This window comes from Artemia franciscana, chromosome 16 (genome assembly GCF_032884065.1).
Source record: "Artemia franciscana chromosome 16, ASM3288406v1, whole genome shotgun sequence".
Taxonomy (NCBI): Eukaryota; Metazoa; Arthropoda; class Branchiopoda; order Anostraca; family Artemiidae; genus Artemia; species Artemia franciscana.
In genome coordinates, this window is record NC_088878.1 from 93,673 (window position 1) to 112,232 (window position 18,560).

Genomic DNA, 18,560 nt, shown 5'->3' on the forward strand with positions numbered 1-18,560 from the left:
TGCTTAAAGTGCCTGGATGTATTATCCTAACTAAAAATTTGATTCAGATTTAATAATGATTTGAAGTTCTAGGTTTCTTACTAGAGTTTCATGTAAGCTGATTCTTGTAACGCTTCATGTACAACCAAATATTCTGTAGAAACTGACAAAATCTCTATACATAGAGATTAAATTTGTTTTAAAGATTTCCCATATTCCTTTTTTTCTGCTACACTCTTTCCCAAAAATAATTATTTATGGAATATTTCTTTATTAAAGCCTTTATTGTTCATTTCTCTTTGTGCTGCTGTCCCAAAAACTTATTCCCAATCTTAAAGTTTGAAAAAGGACTATGAAGTGACGATATAATAGCAAGTTCTTACCTCTAACATATAAGATAAATAGGTTTAGATTTGAGGAAATCGAACGAATCAGGTGTGGATGTAGTAACCTGACATTCCCATTCACCATCATATAAATCTCTACTTGCTGATAAAATCTTGAGACTGCAGTTACCTTGTTCTGGCTCCCCTGTCCACTGCCCAGGAGGGGGGAAGTAAATACTTCCCCCTCTTGGATAACCCTCTAGAAAACACAGTGGCCAAAAGAAAAATTCAGTTAATACTATTTTATTTTCCGTGGATTTTCCGTGATATAAAATGGGTCCTTTTTTAATTTTGAAACATGGTCAAAAGTAATCGAAAAATTGACTTGCTTTACATATAATAAAAAAAACTCTAGCTAAACATTAGTGTTAAAATCACTTAAATAATCAATTATTTTCTTCAACTCTCGGCGGTTCAAAGCCAAAATGCTTTTCATGCCAAAAGTTTTAACGGGAAACAAGGCTATTGGGGAAAATGGTATGTTTTGAACAACAATAGATGGAAATTTCGACCAGTAAAGATTTTACTGGTGCTACTAATTTGCGCAAAGAGCCAATGATCATACATTGTGCATCTGGCCCAAAACCATTAAAAAGAGATCACTTTCCTTGCATCCTTTATCAGTGTACAGTAAGAAGTATGACAGACATTGAAAAAGTGTCTACCCCTGACTCTTCGATCGGGTTTTCACTGTTGAAGAACTTTTTCAATGTTAATATGAATATCTTCCTGCAATTTTTTTTTTTTTTTTTTTTTTTTTTTATGCATGCAAGAAGATCTCCAGTACTTTGTTTAATAATTTTAACAATTTAGAAGTAAATTCTATCCTTGAATCAAAGCAAATTTTTCAAGAGGGAGCTTTGCCATTTCATTATTTATTTGTTTTTTTTTAAAATGGCCCGCTTAAATTATGGCGTCAATTCACGAAGATGTAAGGGCGGAGACGGGGATTTTTTTTTTATTAAATAATAATAATAATAATAATTTATTTATAACCCACAAAATACATTAAACTGTGGAGTAAACACACAAAAAAAGAAAAAAACAACGAAAAAAATCATAACATAAATAACATAACAGCATAACAACATACAACATAAGAAAATTACTTCAAATCAAAAAATGGCCAAAGAGGGTCAAAAACACCGATCATTTGCCGAGTTTTAAGGGATATATCTTTAGATAAATGTTTCATTCGCGAGGGCGCATCAACGATGTCAAATTTAGAAACTACTGTATGATTCCGATACCACCAAGACAGACGCAGCAAATACTTGCAATACTTAAAATATCCTGAGCGTATTTTCTTTGTATCCTTCTTCCGAAGGAGGAAAGCAAAACCAGAAAGATAAAAAACAGCAGGGGCACAAAAACTAGAATAAAGACGGCATAGTCCTTTTCGGTTGTGCCGACCACGATTTGGTGAGATTTTCGCGTAACCAACCCGCATACTTTTCAGCACGCTGGACGTACTAGCGGAGCAAGTAGACGAAAGTGACGTGGAAAAACAGAGACCCAACCATTTAATACTTGCTGAACACGGTAAAGTTGAAGAACCCGAGCAAAGAGGTGATGCTGGTGGAGGACTCCCAAAACACAAAAACTCACATTTGGAGGCATTAACTGAAATGCCTACTGTGGATAGTGCGGCTGAAAGCCGGTAAAAGTTGGTAATTAGACTATGTTTTGTCCGGCTAAGAAGCAGAACATCATCAACATATGCAACGTGACTAATGCCTAAATTATCATTGTAACAAATTGACGGTTGAAGACGTTGGAGACAAGAAGCTAAAACACATTTAAATATGCTCGGGGATAACACGGCACCTTGCCTAACGCCTTTTTTAACAGGAATATACTCCCTTACAGTACCATTCCACTTCACCCTAACTGAAGAATTAGCATACCAATACTTCAGCACGGACACAATAGAAAGGTTAACACCTGAGGCAAATAGAGAAAACAAACCATTTGAATGAATTACATTGTCAAAAGCACTAGATATGTCACTAGATATGTCGGAGTATAACACCAGATTCCACCGATAACACTTGAGATGGGTTGATACAAATTGGGAGGATTGAGTTGACAAGCTTTGCAAATTGATTTTGGAGATTAATATTAAATGAAAGCAAAATATTTTTATAATGAGAAACGAAGCCACATGACAATGAGAAGAGACGAATTAATTGGAGGTGTACACTTTACGCTGTTTGTAACACGATCCCAGGATTTCTTGTCACAAGGACCATCCTAGGCATTCAGTCTCGCTCTACGCAGGGAATATTTGTACTCTCGTTTGGTTTTCTGTTTTAAAATTAAGTTCTCATGAAGATGACAAATAAGCTTTTTTTCAAAATCGGGAAGGGGGCTTTTTTTCTTATTTTTTTTTTTAAGATGAAAAATGTTTTCTTTTACAGCTAAGGAGCAATTGCAAACCTGCACATTCAGATTAGTGCATATGCTTTCAATTTCAACAACATAAGCCCCAGCCAATTGAATTATTAAATATTTCAAAATAGATTTTTGTAATTAAATCATTCAAGTAATTTAATGAAGCCTTTTTAATTAAATGCTGATTAAACAGAAAATAAACAATTTCTAGCCATTGCACCAACACATTTAGCTCTCTATAATAACCTAGATTCCATTGCCCTTTTAAACTCCCAAGTCAATCAAAAACTTTCAGCTTATTTTTCTGTCCTTCTGCCAAAAGTGACTGCCTCCCTTATTAGAGACCTTGCAGTCCATATCAAGAGTATCACCTGGATAAACATCAGCCTCTGCCGGCTGCCACGAAAAAAACTGTTTTGTCATCTGCTTCTGAAACGACTGTTTTATTTCTGTCAGTGACAATGCATCTATAACGACAACAAGAGAAATAGTTTGTACTGATTAGCAGTAATTAAATGAAGCAGCATTAATCACAGGCAAACAAAGATTAAGTACTATATAACTAGATCTACTTTCGTCAGATTAAGCACTCTCAGCTTTACAATGATTGGACAAAGTAATTAGATTGTTGCTATTACTTTAGGTACAGGGTTAACATACGGTAAAAAAAAATCACTAGATTCTTGAAAAATAATTTCTAAATCAGCACATAAATCACTAGACTATTGACTAGAAATCACTAGAATCCACTAGATTTATAATACTCTACTAGTCCACTTTTTCTAGTTTCACTATAAATCCTACTAGTCCACTTTTTTCCCATACTCAATCGTGGCTACTGGCTAGGCTTGTGCTTTAGAATAGAGATAAACTCTTTGAGCTTTATTCTTATCACGATTGAGGAAAGAAAGAAAAATTGACTAAAGTATTATTTAATCCTATTAATGGCTTCAGTTGTTTTTTAGCAAGTATTCTAGACAAGCAAGTATATATATATATATATATATATATATATATATATATATATATATATATATATATATATATATATATATATATATATATATAATATTTAAATAAAAAGGATATTTAAATTAAAAAAAAAATAGATTTAAACAAAAATAATATTTAAATATTATAAACATTTAAAATAATGATTTATTTTACAAGCTAAAATAACATAGCAGTTAGACAGTCAATTAATTGAATAATTGCTCAATTGCAAGCAGTAGGATCTTTTCAGTTAAATTTCAGTTTATTTAGTTAGGCCCTGAGAAGGCATTGAGCACTTACAAAAAGATGACGGCTTTATCTCCATGCGGACAAATAACCATTCCGAACATGAAAGCTTGTTACTATGTTGCAAATTTTTTCCCTGTTATTATTTGTATCTCTTTAGACGTTTCGAATTAAATTTTGCAGGTGTAGCGAAAGAGTTTGGGGAACTTTTGAGCCTGGAAACTGGTACTAGTGTCGAAAAGAAAAATCATCAACGTCATCTAGTGCTTGGAGATTTTCTCTCGCCCTAAACTCGTATATACTTGTCAGGTTAGGTATTTAAAATGTAGGGAGTAGTTTTAGAAATCTTCATTCTGTTACAAGTAGTCGTAAAAACACCCTCTACCCACTTGATGGTGCCATATATAGCCCCAATAATGTATTTCTTCGTTACATCAATGTAGTCATACGATTTATCTCCTATATAAAAAAGCGTATCTGTTGAGTTAACAATTAATCAATTAGTTAATTAAATGCAATTTATTTATAATATGATTTGAACAGACCCCTCCCTCCTCTCCTTTATTAGTCTTCGGCTGAGTAGATACAATACAGGTACAACGATTAGATCTAAAGATCTTATGTCTCAGATGCTCCATTTTCAATACTAATCGGATCCGCGGACATAGGGGGCTGGAGGGGGAAACAGAAATCTTGGAAATCGGAAATCTTGGAAAACGCTTACAGTGGAGGGATCGGGAAGAAACTTGGTGAGAATATAAGCTCAAGCTATAGATATGTGGTTTACATAATTGGAACTGATCCATCGTCCTTAGGGGAGCTGGGGATTCTTAATTTGGAAAAATTAGAAAAATTGAGGTATTTTTAACTTACGCGTGCATGCCCCCCGACACTCCCGCACGAACGATTTTTGACTTTGATCCCGTGCTACACGGCGGGAAACGCCCAAGAGGTTGTCCCCCAACCAGATGGAAGGACACAACAGGTGCCTTCTTAGTCATGGCAAATATTCAGGAGGATGTCCACATCCTTGCAAGAGACCGGTCCAAATGGAGGCACCATGTAGCACCACTCTCGACACCGGAAGCATTTTGGCAGGAGCATTAAGTCAAGTTAAGTCAAGTAAGTCGATAGAGTTATCTGGAATGTATAAAACTATGAAACTAGGAAAGCAGCTTCTTTTTTATAGATATACAACTGTACAGTGGTCATTTTGTTCTCAAAATGGACCACTCCCAGAGTAACCTAACCACAATGATTCGAGTGGGAGTGTATATGGATAAATCCTTAGTAAGAAGAAAAAGTTTATTTATTTTGTCGTTAGATTAGGTATTTCTGCGTTGTATTCTGTTTCTGTGCGTACTTGTAATTTATACTGTTGTTTGATTTCCTTGCTTGTTTGTTATTTATTTATATTTATCTGATCATTAGTGGATGATTGGATCTTAATAAATTTTGGTATTTAGAAGGACCTCGTGACTCAGAGCTTTTATTGTAAATCCCGACCGGCATTAAGCTTCTGATTTTTCTTTTAAAGTAATCTATTGATTCTTAGAATTTTGCCAGAGCTCATACCATATGAGCTCTTGGGTCTTCCGTCCTCGTCACAAGTGCCATATGAGCTCTTAGCTCTCGTTTTTATGCACATTATTTATTCAAGAAGGTGGTTATCTCCTCATTTGACGAAAATATCTGTCCTTTGAGCGTATTTTTTTGCTGAGGGAACTTTTTTGCTATATATTTTCGTTAGAATTTTTTGCTAGATATGGTGGGTAAGGTGGATAGTCAAGCAGTTCAAAACGTAATTCGTTAATGTTCACCGTGGCATCCCCTGAGGTGTAAGATGGCGCGTTGTATTGGCAAAAAAGTATTTTCTTTTATTGCAAACATGACTGTTTTTCCGCAAGTTCTACTTTTAGCTTGTTAAGTATTGATGCATAGTATGCTGTTGAGATGGTTTCCACTTTGTAAATATAATCGATTAAGATAAATAATTAGTCAGCACCAAACTTGGAGTTACAAGCGTTACTATGAGCTGCATGCTTTTTGCAATAATTCTTATCTTATCTCATAAACTGCACTAACAGGACGTTATAATTGCTCATTTGAAATCGTTTCTGGTCTAGTGTCAGCAAACGTGGCACTCAACGCGCGGATAGTTTCCTCATGCTTAAATCTTGTTTGATATGTGACAAACACGTTCTTTGAAAATTTTATAGCTTCAGCTATATTGATCACTTTAATTCTGCGGCCGTCAGTTTTCGGACATCCCGAATGTTCATTAGCCAAGACCTTATGGCCAAGTTTAAATTTAGCTTCCCAAAATTCCACTGCGGTTAACGACGAAGTTGATATTTGATTTGTGTAGGCGTATCACCTTTCATAAACCAATATTATATGACAGCTTGATACCCGATTTCAATCATTTTGACAAAATTTCTTACATCAACCTACTCAAACGACTTCCAAAAAACAACTGTACGTCTAAAATGGCTAAAACTCATCGCATGACCACCTGTTAAAAGATGCATAACTATATTCCATGACTTTTATTGACGAAGTCAGAAACTTTTCAAAGCGTCCTCGTATAAAAAATGCGAGAGACTAAACGAAGTGTCGAAAAAACCATATTTCGAAAAAAGGATAGGGACGGTGTTTCCACTTTTCTTTTCAAACAATCTGAAAAACCTCGGTGATTTTCGATATAAAATCGGTAGATAGCTCTCAGGGTTTGGTAGAATTTTCAGTAGGATTGCTTTTCATTTTTTGTTATGTTTTCGAAGGTGTTTGAGCGACCACATTCTAAAAACTCAGAGAGCGATTCCGGAAAGAAAAGCAGGATTTCGTCCATCAATTTTTGTCAAAGTTGACTCTGTTTCGAAGGGGAATTTCGGAAACAGAAGCTCGAAAAAATAATGAAATGTATTTAATTTTGAAACTAAGTGCAGTCGTATTCCGTTCATTTTAAAGCTGCTTCCGGGGATTCAGAGTTTTCTGTAGATTTACGGTTGTTTCGGGATCTTCTTTTTTGTCGGGAGACGGATAGGGAATTCGGTTGATCTTACGAAAAATTGGTAGAAGTGGAAACACTGGATAGGGACCCTATGATATCCTATTTTCGTGCGAGCATGCCAGCTTGCATCATCGCTATCCTAAAGAAATGCCAGCAGTAAACTCTTAACATCGGGTAATTCCTTTGTCAGACAAAAAATAAATCTTGCTGATTAATTACCGGAGAGCATGTTCCTTTGTGATGGTTATCTATAGAAGTAGTATTGATCGCTTAAAATGTTAGCGTCAACCAGTCTCAGTTTTATTATTTACCAATAAGACTATCAAGACTCTCTTGGGCTACTAGCTATCAAATTCTGTATCCATTTTACTTGTTTACTTATTTAATTTTACTTATTTAATTTTTGCATTATGTTGTATATAAATTAACGGACAAATCATTTCATATGTATGTTTTACTTGAAAACATAATGTACTGAAACATAAACTCGTCATATTGTACACTATACGTGGATACAAGCATAAACTTATAACATTATATTTATTGTTTTATGGATAAAGTCAATCAATTTGTTTCAGGTTCTGCGTCGCAAAATATCAATTCGCAAGCCATATCTGCTAACTACGTTCCACCAACAAATACAAGACCAACATTTACCCCGGCCACATTTGCTCCAGTAACACGGCCTATACAACCAGCCGCCCCATTAATCTCAGCCCCGCGTCCACCTCAAGTGCAGCCACTCCAACCAGCATTACCAACTTTGCCAGATACCAACCCTGTAGCCTTGCCTGCTATCAATAGACCTGTAATTCAGCCAATTAACACAGATCCAAATAACGTGTTGCTTATGCCCCTTCAGCCGACTGGTCCTATGCCAACAATATCGAATCTAGACGTCCAGTGTGGAAAAGAAAGCATGGTTGTCACTGTTGTTTTCACTCAAGTTTTCTCAGGTGTCATCTATGCTAAAGTAAGTTTTGTGCCCCACATAGACGTATTCATTTATAACAGGTTAAAGAATGAAAAGGTCATAGTGTTTTCGAATGTCTCTAGCAATGTCTTCCATGCCACCAATAAAAATTTGCAAAGGCATTTAAAGCGGGAAAATCTGATTGTTTAGGCATATTTATCTATTACGCCAGTTTATGGGGGCCAACTCCTAAAAAGCGAGGGGGGTGCAAGCATTTTTTAGGATTTACACATGAAAATATAAATAAAAGATTTTGGGGGGATTAATTTTTTGATGAAACTACCCCAAAAAAATATTGTCCAAGATCTACTTGGACAAAGAGATGCAAAGAAATTACCTTCCGCTCCAAACTAACGCCCCCGCCACTATTGGTGCCACCATTCTTGTTTGAAGCCTGGTTGCTGCTTAGCTGGTCCTGCATTGTTATTTTTCTACATTATGTAGAAGCTAATCAAGCGATAAATCTGTGATGCCTGAGTGACACTATCAGGCCTTTTTATTTCAGCCGGTGTTTCAGAAAAGAAAACTCAAAACTCTCTGGTAAACTCCTGAAATTCCTTAGTAAAAGCAATGGCGTATTTTGCTATGGGGTGTAGAGGGGAAACTGCCGCCTTCAGATCCCAGTTCCTCCCCCCAGTTGAAATTTAGTTTCTGCAAAAAATCTTGTCAAAACTAAATTAAGTCTGCATAATTCAAGCATCCAGAGAAACAGGTCAGTTTTCTTTAGTATATATTTGCCCATATGGTACTACATGGTTCATTTTGCATTTTTTACTTTCTTTTTCACTTGATTTGGGAAAATTGGTTTCAACTTTACCCCCCCCCTGCCGGAAGTATGTTGACAAAATTAAACCAGTGAGTAAAAGAAAGGTGAGTGAAAGTCATTGGTTTGCGTCTTGGACGTATTTTCTTATGAATTCAATCACACTATCTTCTAGGCGTTATGGTTTTCAAATAACTCTATCTTTTCAAAACAGATTGGTTCTTCTGGTTCTTTCGTGTTCAAACCAGATTAATACGGATTTTATTCCAGTAAACGAATAAAGAGTGTTTCAGCAACAATATTCCTTTAAGTTTATCTTAAAAAAGCCGTCAAAAACCGGTTTTGGTTCAATTATTGTCTCCAATTTTATTTGGTTCCAAATGTTCTTAAAGTTTATATTTTCCCAAATGAGTTATGTATTGTTTACTCGGCTACAGGAATAGTTACAAATCTGGCCGTTTGATATCTATATTTTTTCGTCATATTTTGGATTACTATTATATCTTTTTTTAAAACCATCTATTTCTTAATAACAGTAAAAATAAAGAAAATGAACAAATGTAGTTTACAGCTTTATTTTTGCCATTTGGTTTACTACAGCCAAAATTTGGTATGTAGCATAGATAAGGCCGTATCCAGATGGTGGAGGGATCTACGGGGCTGTTACAAAACGTAACAAAATGCACAAAATAAAATTATAGAGAATTTTCATTTTTTTTACTGTAACCCCCCACCCCCCCGAATAGATATCCTGGCAATACATATCCTGGCGTGCTCTTTAGTACAGTTATTGTAGTTTTCGGGTTATGGGATACATTTGAGCCATCTTTTAGGACGGATAACCTACTATGTACTAAGACCCAAGAGCAGAAGAGAATACTTTTTTTCAATACTGTGGTAAGAAGTATGCTTAAAAGTAATTGGTTTATGTCTGTGACGTATTTTGTAATCCAATCTTATAATTTCTTGGTGTATGTTAAAAAGGAAAGACAAATCACTCCGCCCTTTCAAAACCTAATAGGCCTACGTGTGATCTGGTTTGAATTTTTAGTCCTGGATAAAGAACGAAGGGGTTCCGAATTACGAGATTTTTGAAAGAAATCTCTCTGTTTCTCTTTGCTAAGAACTAAAAATCTTCATTTAAAAATTCCCATAATTTTTGGTTTTCAAGAAGCACATTAGATGGAAGTACTCCTTGATGGCTGCCATAGTCTACAGCAAGAAGCTTCAGCTGGCTACAAGAGGGCCGGGGGATTCGATGTGTGCACACAACCTTTTCTCTAACTTTTCCCTTTTACTAATATTGCAACTTGTATTTTTCTATTTCAGGGTTTCCACACAAGAAAAGAGTGCACGTTTGTCCAGTTGAATAGCGGTCAGGCAAGTTACACTTTTACCCTGGTGCTTGACCAATGTGGTACTCAGTTCATTGACGAGCTTGGATCTGGTGGGCAAGCTTACCTTGAAAACACAATTATCATTCAAATGCAAGAAGAAATCCAAGAAGTAAGATTTAGTAATTTTTGGTCAATTGTGTATAATTTATATTATCTATTGTCATCTTGGTCTTTTCTTGGCTCTATTGTTTCATGTCTTTTCCACAGCAATCATATATATGAAAAGAAAAAACAATGATAGAAGGATTAAAAAATAAAGAAATAAATAAACTTAACATTTAGATTAGCCATATCACTAAGCATTTAAACTAAATGGTAGAACTTTAATTTGTAGTTTTAAACCAAAAATTAATAGAGGTTATCATATACTAATAACGTTATGTGGGCTATACTTGAACTGATTATGCTATGAATAGAAGCTTTCTTTCCTATGTTGAAAGCTTTCTTTACGTTTAAGATCATTTTCTGTACTATTTATGTTTTACAGTGACCTCTTACATATATTAAATAAAAAACTGTTTTAATTAATTTCTGTCCATTTTCAAGCATCAAATTCAATACCTTTTTTAATATAAGGGGGGCTGTCATCCCAATCAACTTCCAATGTTTAATTTCAATTTCCGATCAAAACTGAGTGTAAAAATACCTCCAAATTTTCAATAATTTTTTCTTAGAAATTCTTTTTGAGTCTTCACCCTCGAGAAGACATCTAGCAACAGAAAATTGACAAAGAAATATTCAATTCTTATATGGCTATATGTATGTTCCATTGCAACTGAACCACCTTATAATTGAGCCCCAAGCAGCTGAAGCAATGTAATTGAACCATCACATAACTCGACCGGTATGCAACAGAAGCACCAAGCAACTGAACTGGAACCTAACTGAACTCTCGTGCAACTCAACAACTCTACTTACAATGGGTAGAACACAGGTTAGAATCTTTACATGTTCCAGCCTTGTTGAAATTACTTGCCTTTTAAGGTGATTACATGAAAAAAAATTACGTTTTTTTAACTGAAAGTAAGGAGCGACATTAAAACTTAAAACGAACAGAAATTACTCCGTATATGAAATGGGTTGTCCTCTCCGCAATCCCTCGCTCTTTACGCTAAAGCTTTTAATTGTTTTAAAAAGCAGAATTGTGGCAAGGAGTCAAACTTTAGCGTAAAGAGTGAGGGATTGCGGAGGAGACAACCCCTTTCATATACGGAGTAATTTTTGTTCGTTTTAAGTTTTAATGGCGCTCTTTGCTTTCAGCTTAAAAACTAGTTTTTTTAATGTAATTTCTGAGCGTTTTTGAATTAATACATGTTTGATTTTGGCTCTCCACACAAAAATTATTAAAATGAAATTTGCATATTAATTCCTTTTTTGGCTTTTCTATCAGACGATTTTGAAAAATAAGGGATGGGGAAGGAGGCCTAGTTGCCATGCAATTTTTCGGTTCCGTAAAAAGCTAACTATAAATTTTAATTTTGAATGAATTTTTTATTAGTAAAAAATATACGTAACTTAAGAATTAACTTACGTAACAAACTTTTATATTCTTTAATTTTTATTATGTATATGAGGGGGTTTGTACCCTCGTCAATACCTCGTTCTTTACACTAAATCGTAAGTTATATCCCAATTCTTTCAGAATGACCCCTGAATCAGAAAGGCCGTAGAATAAATAATTAAAATTACTAAAAATAATATAACATAAAGAGCGAGGTATTTATCTCCTCCTAAATACCTCACTCTTATGCTAAAGTATTTTTAAAACCCCTCATATGCGTAATAATCTCTGTTTGTTTTAAGTTTCAATACTACTCTTTACTTTCAATTGAAAAAACTTTTCCATGTTTTTTTTATAGTAATTTTAGAAAATCCTGCGCCCTTTCATTGAATTTCTGTTCCCCCATGACATATTTCTCCAAGGAAAGATCCTCCCACATAACCCCCTCCCCTCAACCCCACCCCCAAAACCAAAAAAATCCCTGAAAACGACTGCACACTTCCCAATAACGATTATTATATGTTAACACTGGTCGAAGTTTGTAACTTGCAGCGCCTCCCCCGGGGACTATGAGGGAGTAAGTCATTCTCAAAGACATAGTTATTATGGTTTCTGACTATGCGGAACAAAATGGCTACCTCAAAATTTTGATCTGTTGACTTTAGAGAAAAATGAGCGTTGGAGGGGAACTAGTTGCCCTCCAATTTTTTGGTCACTTCGAAAGGGCACTAGAACTTTTCATTTCCGCTAGAATGAGCCCTCTTGCGACATTCTAGGACCACTTGGTCGATACGATGACCGCTGGGGAAAAGAAAAGAAAAAAACAAACAAAACACGCACCCGTGATTTGTCTTCTGGCAAAAAATACGAAATTCCACATTTTTGTAGATAGGAGCTTGAAAATTTGGCTTTATGGTTCTCTGATACGCCGAATGCGATGATGTGATTTTCGTTAAGATTCTGTGGATTTTAAGGGGTGTTTCCCCCTATTTTCTAAAATAAAGTAAACTTTTTCAGGCTTTTCAATATTGATGACAAAGACTAAATTTGATGAAACTTGTATATTCAAAATCAGCATAAAAGTCTGATTCTTTTGATTTATATTTTAGCATCAAAATTCCGTTTTTTAGATTTTCGTTTACTATTCATTCTTGTTTCAGAGTTCAATGCGTTAACAGCTAAAATTGGATATTTTATGAACACTGCTAAATCAGTGAGTTTCTTGTCAAGTGAATTAATTTAACATTTCAAAATATTTGGTTTGGGATCACAGAGTCTTTTAATCCTGACCTAAGCTTCAGAATTAATTCAGTGACCTTGTTATTTCGCAACAATTGCCTTGGAATTATAGAGACTTTTAATCCTGACCTATGCTTCATAATTAATTCAGTAACCTTGTTATTTCGCAACAATTGGCTTGGAATTTGTAATGTCATATATCAGTGACCTATATTTATAAATTGAACGGTTTAAATTGTGTGGTGATCGAAAACAGCTGCCTTGAAAAGATGCCAAGTATTAGCGAACAATCGGAGGATCTGAATGACTTTGAACATATATATTCGCCTGTGTTAAATTTTGTCCAAAGTAATTGGCAGAATTCAATTTCTGAGAAGGAAATTATTGAATATGGAGTGGATTTTTTTGCTTCACCAAAAATAGTTGAAGCTAAGGCTGATTTATGGTCGAAACTTGCGCCTGATGAAATTCCCCCTCGCCGCAGTGGTGCAAAGTCTGCAACCAGTAATATTAAAGACATGCTCGATCTTTTGAAGAAGTGTGATGAAGCTAGTATCTCTATGCCAACTTATGTTATTAAACTTCCAACTGAAGTTCCAGTGTTGCCGGCTGTGGCCTATTCACAATTGGCCTCTAAAGTTTCTAAAGTTCATCAACTTGTTCAAATCGTGTCAGCAAAGTTGGACAATTATAGCCTCAATTACCCTCAGTTACCAAAACCTATAGGCTCTAATCACCAGTCAACCCCTATTGTCATCTCTCAAGTGTCGTCTCATCTATCGGATCCAATTAAAAGGAAAGACGCTACTGATAAAATCAGTGGCCATGAACTTGTATCCAGTATTTGCCCGGTTCACGATAAGTGGTATGTAAATATTGATAAATTTGCTGCCGAAGACTTTCGTGCATCTGTTCCGTCATTCTCGCCGGTACGTCAACCAAAGAAATTTCTAAGAAATATTCGGCCATTATAAAAGGTGTTCCAGAGGATTATGCGATTCAGTCTTTCACAAATTGTAGCGGTATTGTTGCTGCCAAAAGGCTTGGCTCTTCGAAAACAGTTAAGCTTGATTTTGTGGATTCTTTTGCTAAAGCAGCTTATTTCAAAGACGGTGTAAGAATTGGTTATAAATTCTTTAGACTGAGTGAGTTTAAGGAAATTCCAAAGTGTTGTTTTAAGTGCCGATCGCCCCATCACTTCCAGTCTTCTTGTCCCAGTCCTGCGCCCAAATGTGCTCGTTGTGCCGGCCCTCATATTAGTTCAAAAGAAAATCCATGCAATGCCTCACCAAAATGTGCCAATTGCAATGGTGAACACGTGTCCTTTAGCATGTCATGCTCCGTTCTCCGTGGTTTTGCTAGTCAACAAACCTCTCAATGACTTTACAAATTTCAATCATATCGCACAATATCAATGGCACAAAAAATAAAGATGCTTATATTGACGATCTGTACGAGAACTTCGACGTTATCTGCCTGCAAGAAACTTTGTTTACTGCCTCTAGCAGAAATTTCCTTCATCGAAGCTCTGTTCATTCGGTTTTTACTTCTGATGCTGTTACCACGCGTGGCCGCCCTTCTGGAGGCCTGGCCTGTATTTTAAAAAAAAGTATTGATCTTTCGAACCCATCCCTTTTTTATTCGGATAAGCACATTCTTGCTGTTAGAGTAAATAGTACTGTGTTTGCTAATGTTTATCTTCCATATAAAAATAATACAGTGCAGTCAATAAATAAATTTGCTATTACATGCAAGTCTTTAAAGTCCGTGATGAATAGTGTCAAGGAAAATAAACTTGATTTTGTAGTTCTTGGTGACTTTAACACGGATTTGGATGAACAAAGTTATCGATCCCGAGAAATATTGGAGTGCATGCCCCCTTACGTGATTCTGAAGAAAGATTTATCATACTCCTATATCCATCAATCTGGTAGTGTTTCTAATATTGATCATAAAGTCAGTTCATCACAGCTAAAATGCTCGATTATTCATGTTGATATTGAGTCTGATGACATTGACCATCTATCGCTTTCATTTACCACTGAACTGAAACGTAACCTTTGCAATGTTGCCCCTATTGGGAATTCTAAATGGTTTAAATGTAGTAATTGGAAAAAAGCCGATATTGCTTTATATATATTGTCTTTATCTACACTGCTTAATTGTATTCGTGTGCCTTATCATCTACTCCAATTGCAAGTAAAGGGTAGTAAGTGTGATCTTGATAGATATTATGATGATATAATTAGATGTATGAAAGAAGCTGAAAAAATTGCGGTTCCCCAGGAACGTATTCGTATAAAAACGCGGAAATCTATATGGGCTGCCGATCCTGAATTAAAGAATTTTAAAAATAAGGCAACTTTGGCTTCGAATTTGGGTTGATTGTGGTAGACCTATAACGGGGTCTGTTGCGGATATAAAGCAGAAAACACAGAATGATTATAAAAAGTACCTTAAATCTATTCGTTATAAGGGTATGGAATTTCCAGCCTCTAAAAAGGATTGGTCTAAATTGATCAATTCTGAGAAGCTGGATAAAAGTGATCTTTATAATAGTGATTCGATTTCTAGTTCAACTTGGTATGTTTACTATTCGGGAATTTTTTCCAAAATTAATTTTTTTGTGCAGTCACATTATTCTCGGTTACTTTCTAAAATTCTACCACCTTCGCTTCATCAGGGCCATATTATTCCAGTATCAATAACTGCTGTTGAAAATACAATTAAGCAACTGAAATCTCCATCCATTGATATTGATGGTATTAGTGTAAATAATATAAATCCAAAGTGTGTTGTTCTTTTATTTCATTTGCAGTTGTTGTTCCAAATGTGTTTAACATCTTCTCTGGTTCCGGATAGCTTTCTTTGTGGAAATGTCACCTCAATTCTAAAGCGGGGAAAACTCCCTTCTCAATGTTCATTTTATCGCCCTATAACCACTACGTGTAACTTGAGTAAAATCCTTGAATATATTTTAATTCCTCATTTAAATGAAAATATAAATTTCGGATCGAATCAATTCGGGTTTCAAGCTGGTATTGGTTGTCAACATGCACACCGTGTTCTTTCTTCCGCCCTTAAGAATAGCATGGCTGAGGGGTCGCCACTTTATATGTGTACTTTGGACCTTTCTAAAGCTTTTGACAATGTAGTTCACAGTCAAGCTATTTTTTCCCTTTTTAATAATGGTGTAAATCTTTCAGTCATTTTTCTTCTTCATTTTTGGTATGAGAATTCTTTTCTCCGAATTGATAAATCTGGATCTCCGTTTGTCCGTTTATGTCGAGGTGTCAAGCAGGGAGGGGTTTTATCACCTAGTATATTCAAAATGTGCATTTCTGGTATTTTAGATGAAATTAGATCAAATTATTTTATTGGACTCTCAGATGTTTCTTATCTTGCTTATGCAGATGACCTTTTACTTTTGTGTAAAAATAAGCAAGGTCTCTCGTTTATGGTCTCAAAAGTTTCACGTCTATTTTCTAATATTGGTCTTTCTCTTAATGTTGAGAAATGTGAATTTCTAGTTTTTAATGGTCCGACTTCCTCTAATGCTTCCTTAGCTTGTCGCGGTTTTTCAATACCCTTTGTTTCCACCTTTCGGTGGTTGGGTATTACTGTTACGAATTCAATTTCTTGCCTACGGCAGTGCACTGTTCGTGATGTTCAAAAGAAAATTCAAACGGGCTATTCTAAGATAGTTGCTAATCGAGGGAAGTATAATAGACGTGCACTCGGTAGACTATATGCTACATTTTGTGATCATTCTGTCCTTTATCTTTCTGGTCTTTATCCCCTTCTAAAGAAAAAAGATATTAATCAGATTTGGATTTTTTATTTCAGATATTGTAAATTTTTACTTTATCTCCCCCCTTGGTATAGCAATAGGAAGATAATTCGTAAGTTTGATGTCCCTGATATAAGTGCAAAGTTGGCCCTCATGTATGGAAGGTTGTCGGAATCAGCTTTTTATCGTTTATCGCCTCATCATCCTTTGGTCCGTCTGTTCGGTTAATCTCATTGTAGCATAATGTTTTTTCTATTTGTAGTGTATTTTACTTGTAGTGTATTTCATTTTTTTTTCTTTTTGTTACTCCACAAGTACCATAACTTGTTATGATGTGGGTTAAAAATAAATTATTATTTTATTTTATTATTATTAAGCTGGGTCTCTCCTTACTACAGTTCTTTACCACGAACTGTTTGATAATTTAAATGACTATCAAGATGATTAATAAGAAAGCTCTATTTTGTTGTCACAAAAAAAAGGAAATTGAACGTCACAAACTGTTAAGCCAGTTTCATTTCCCCTTTTTATGTCTGTTAATGGGGTTTCTTTCACCCTGTTACTGTATGCATGTCTAGGCATTTAACTTCCCCCATTCTCCCATGAAAAACTCTCCCCTAGAAAATATGCCCTCGTGGAAAATATAGTTTTCCAAACTGAAATATTTTATTTTCGTTCTGTCATTTTTAATTTAGCTGAGATGTGCTAAGGAAAGTGGAAAAGAATAATGTATGCATAAGTCTTGCACCCCCTTCCACGAAAATTTTTCCTTTTGGTGGAATATCCTCTGGAAAATGTTCCCTTTCATAAAACTCACACGTAAAATGTCCGTTAATTTCCCAATAACTAATACTGTCTGTAAGCAATGGACAAAATCCAACACTTAAAAAAGGTGCTAAAACTCCTGCAATGGAGTTCTCTGATTGTTTTTAGCTATGGAGACATGGGAATACCTCAAAGTATGTATTTTAATGCCAAAACATCCCAACTCTCCCTGAGACTTCGAGTAAATACCTTCCTGAATTAGCTCTAGGGGAGAGACAAGATGAGGATGGAGGTAGAATGAGTTATAATCACCAGGCAGTTCTAGTCTTTTTTTATAAGTCAAAAGTGATTGGATACCAGCCAACCGCAAGGGATTTTTTTCTGGGGATATTATTCGCGAGGGGGTATTTCCCGGAGGTATTTTCTACAGTTGATGTTTTTCTTTCCCGGGAGCTGGGCCCCCTCCAATCGCGTTCGACTTTCAAAAAGGGCCCTAAAACTCCCATATCTTAATCAAACAATAAAACTTGATTAATAAACAGGATTAACAAAAAAACCCAGAGTCCTCAGGGCAAGGGCTCTTACTGCAAGTTACTTTATGCTCTTATTGCAAGATTACAGCAAGTTACTTCTTATTAAAATTTAAAGATTTCATAGAAGAAAAGGTCGTAGAAACTCTGAGAAAGTTCCTTAGATTTGAAATTGAATTTTCAAGTTCAACTTTGAAGAATCAAGGGTAATCAGAGGACAATCGGCCCCTTCCTCTTAACGACCATTCCTCCCCCCCTAAATACATCCAATCAAAATAAAAAAAAATTAATTCTATCAAGGCCAAATAAGTGAGCCTTATTTAATAAATAAATAAATTTCTCACAAATAAGTGAGAATTAAGAAAGTGAGAAATTCTAAAGTAATGTTGTTGTTACATTCTGTTTCCGTGGTTATCTCAAATGGCGTAAATTTGTACTTTTTTCAAAATTTAATTAGTCAATGTTTCATGAAAAGTCGACGTAATTCCACTGGTTTTTACTGAGAATTCAGAGACCCATCTATTTTGGCTACATAAAAAATAAGCATACTTATTGGCCTTCTTTAATAAACCATTTTTGAAAATCCATGTT

The 18,560-nt window shown here is 35.3% G+C and overlaps 1 protein-coding gene across 2 annotated transcripts in view; it reads left to right on the plus strand.

The window, feature by feature from the left end:
* Positions 1-3,887: 3,887 nt before the first annotated feature.
* LOC136036873 (uncharacterized) overlaps positions 3,888-18,560 on the plus strand; it is a 43,255-nt gene continuing 28,582 nt past the window's right edge. For both annotated transcript variants that reach the window (XM_065719205.1, XM_065719206.1), the window contains exons 1-3: positions 3,888-5,120; positions 7,590-7,984; positions 10,077-10,253. In XM_065719205.1, the coding sequence (XP_065575277.1) occupies positions 4,967-5,120; positions 7,590-7,984; positions 10,077-10,253 (726 nt within the window). In that variant the 5' untranslated portion in view covers positions 3,888-4,966. The remainder of the gene's footprint in view (positions 5,121-7,589; positions 7,985-10,076; positions 10,254-18,560) is intronic.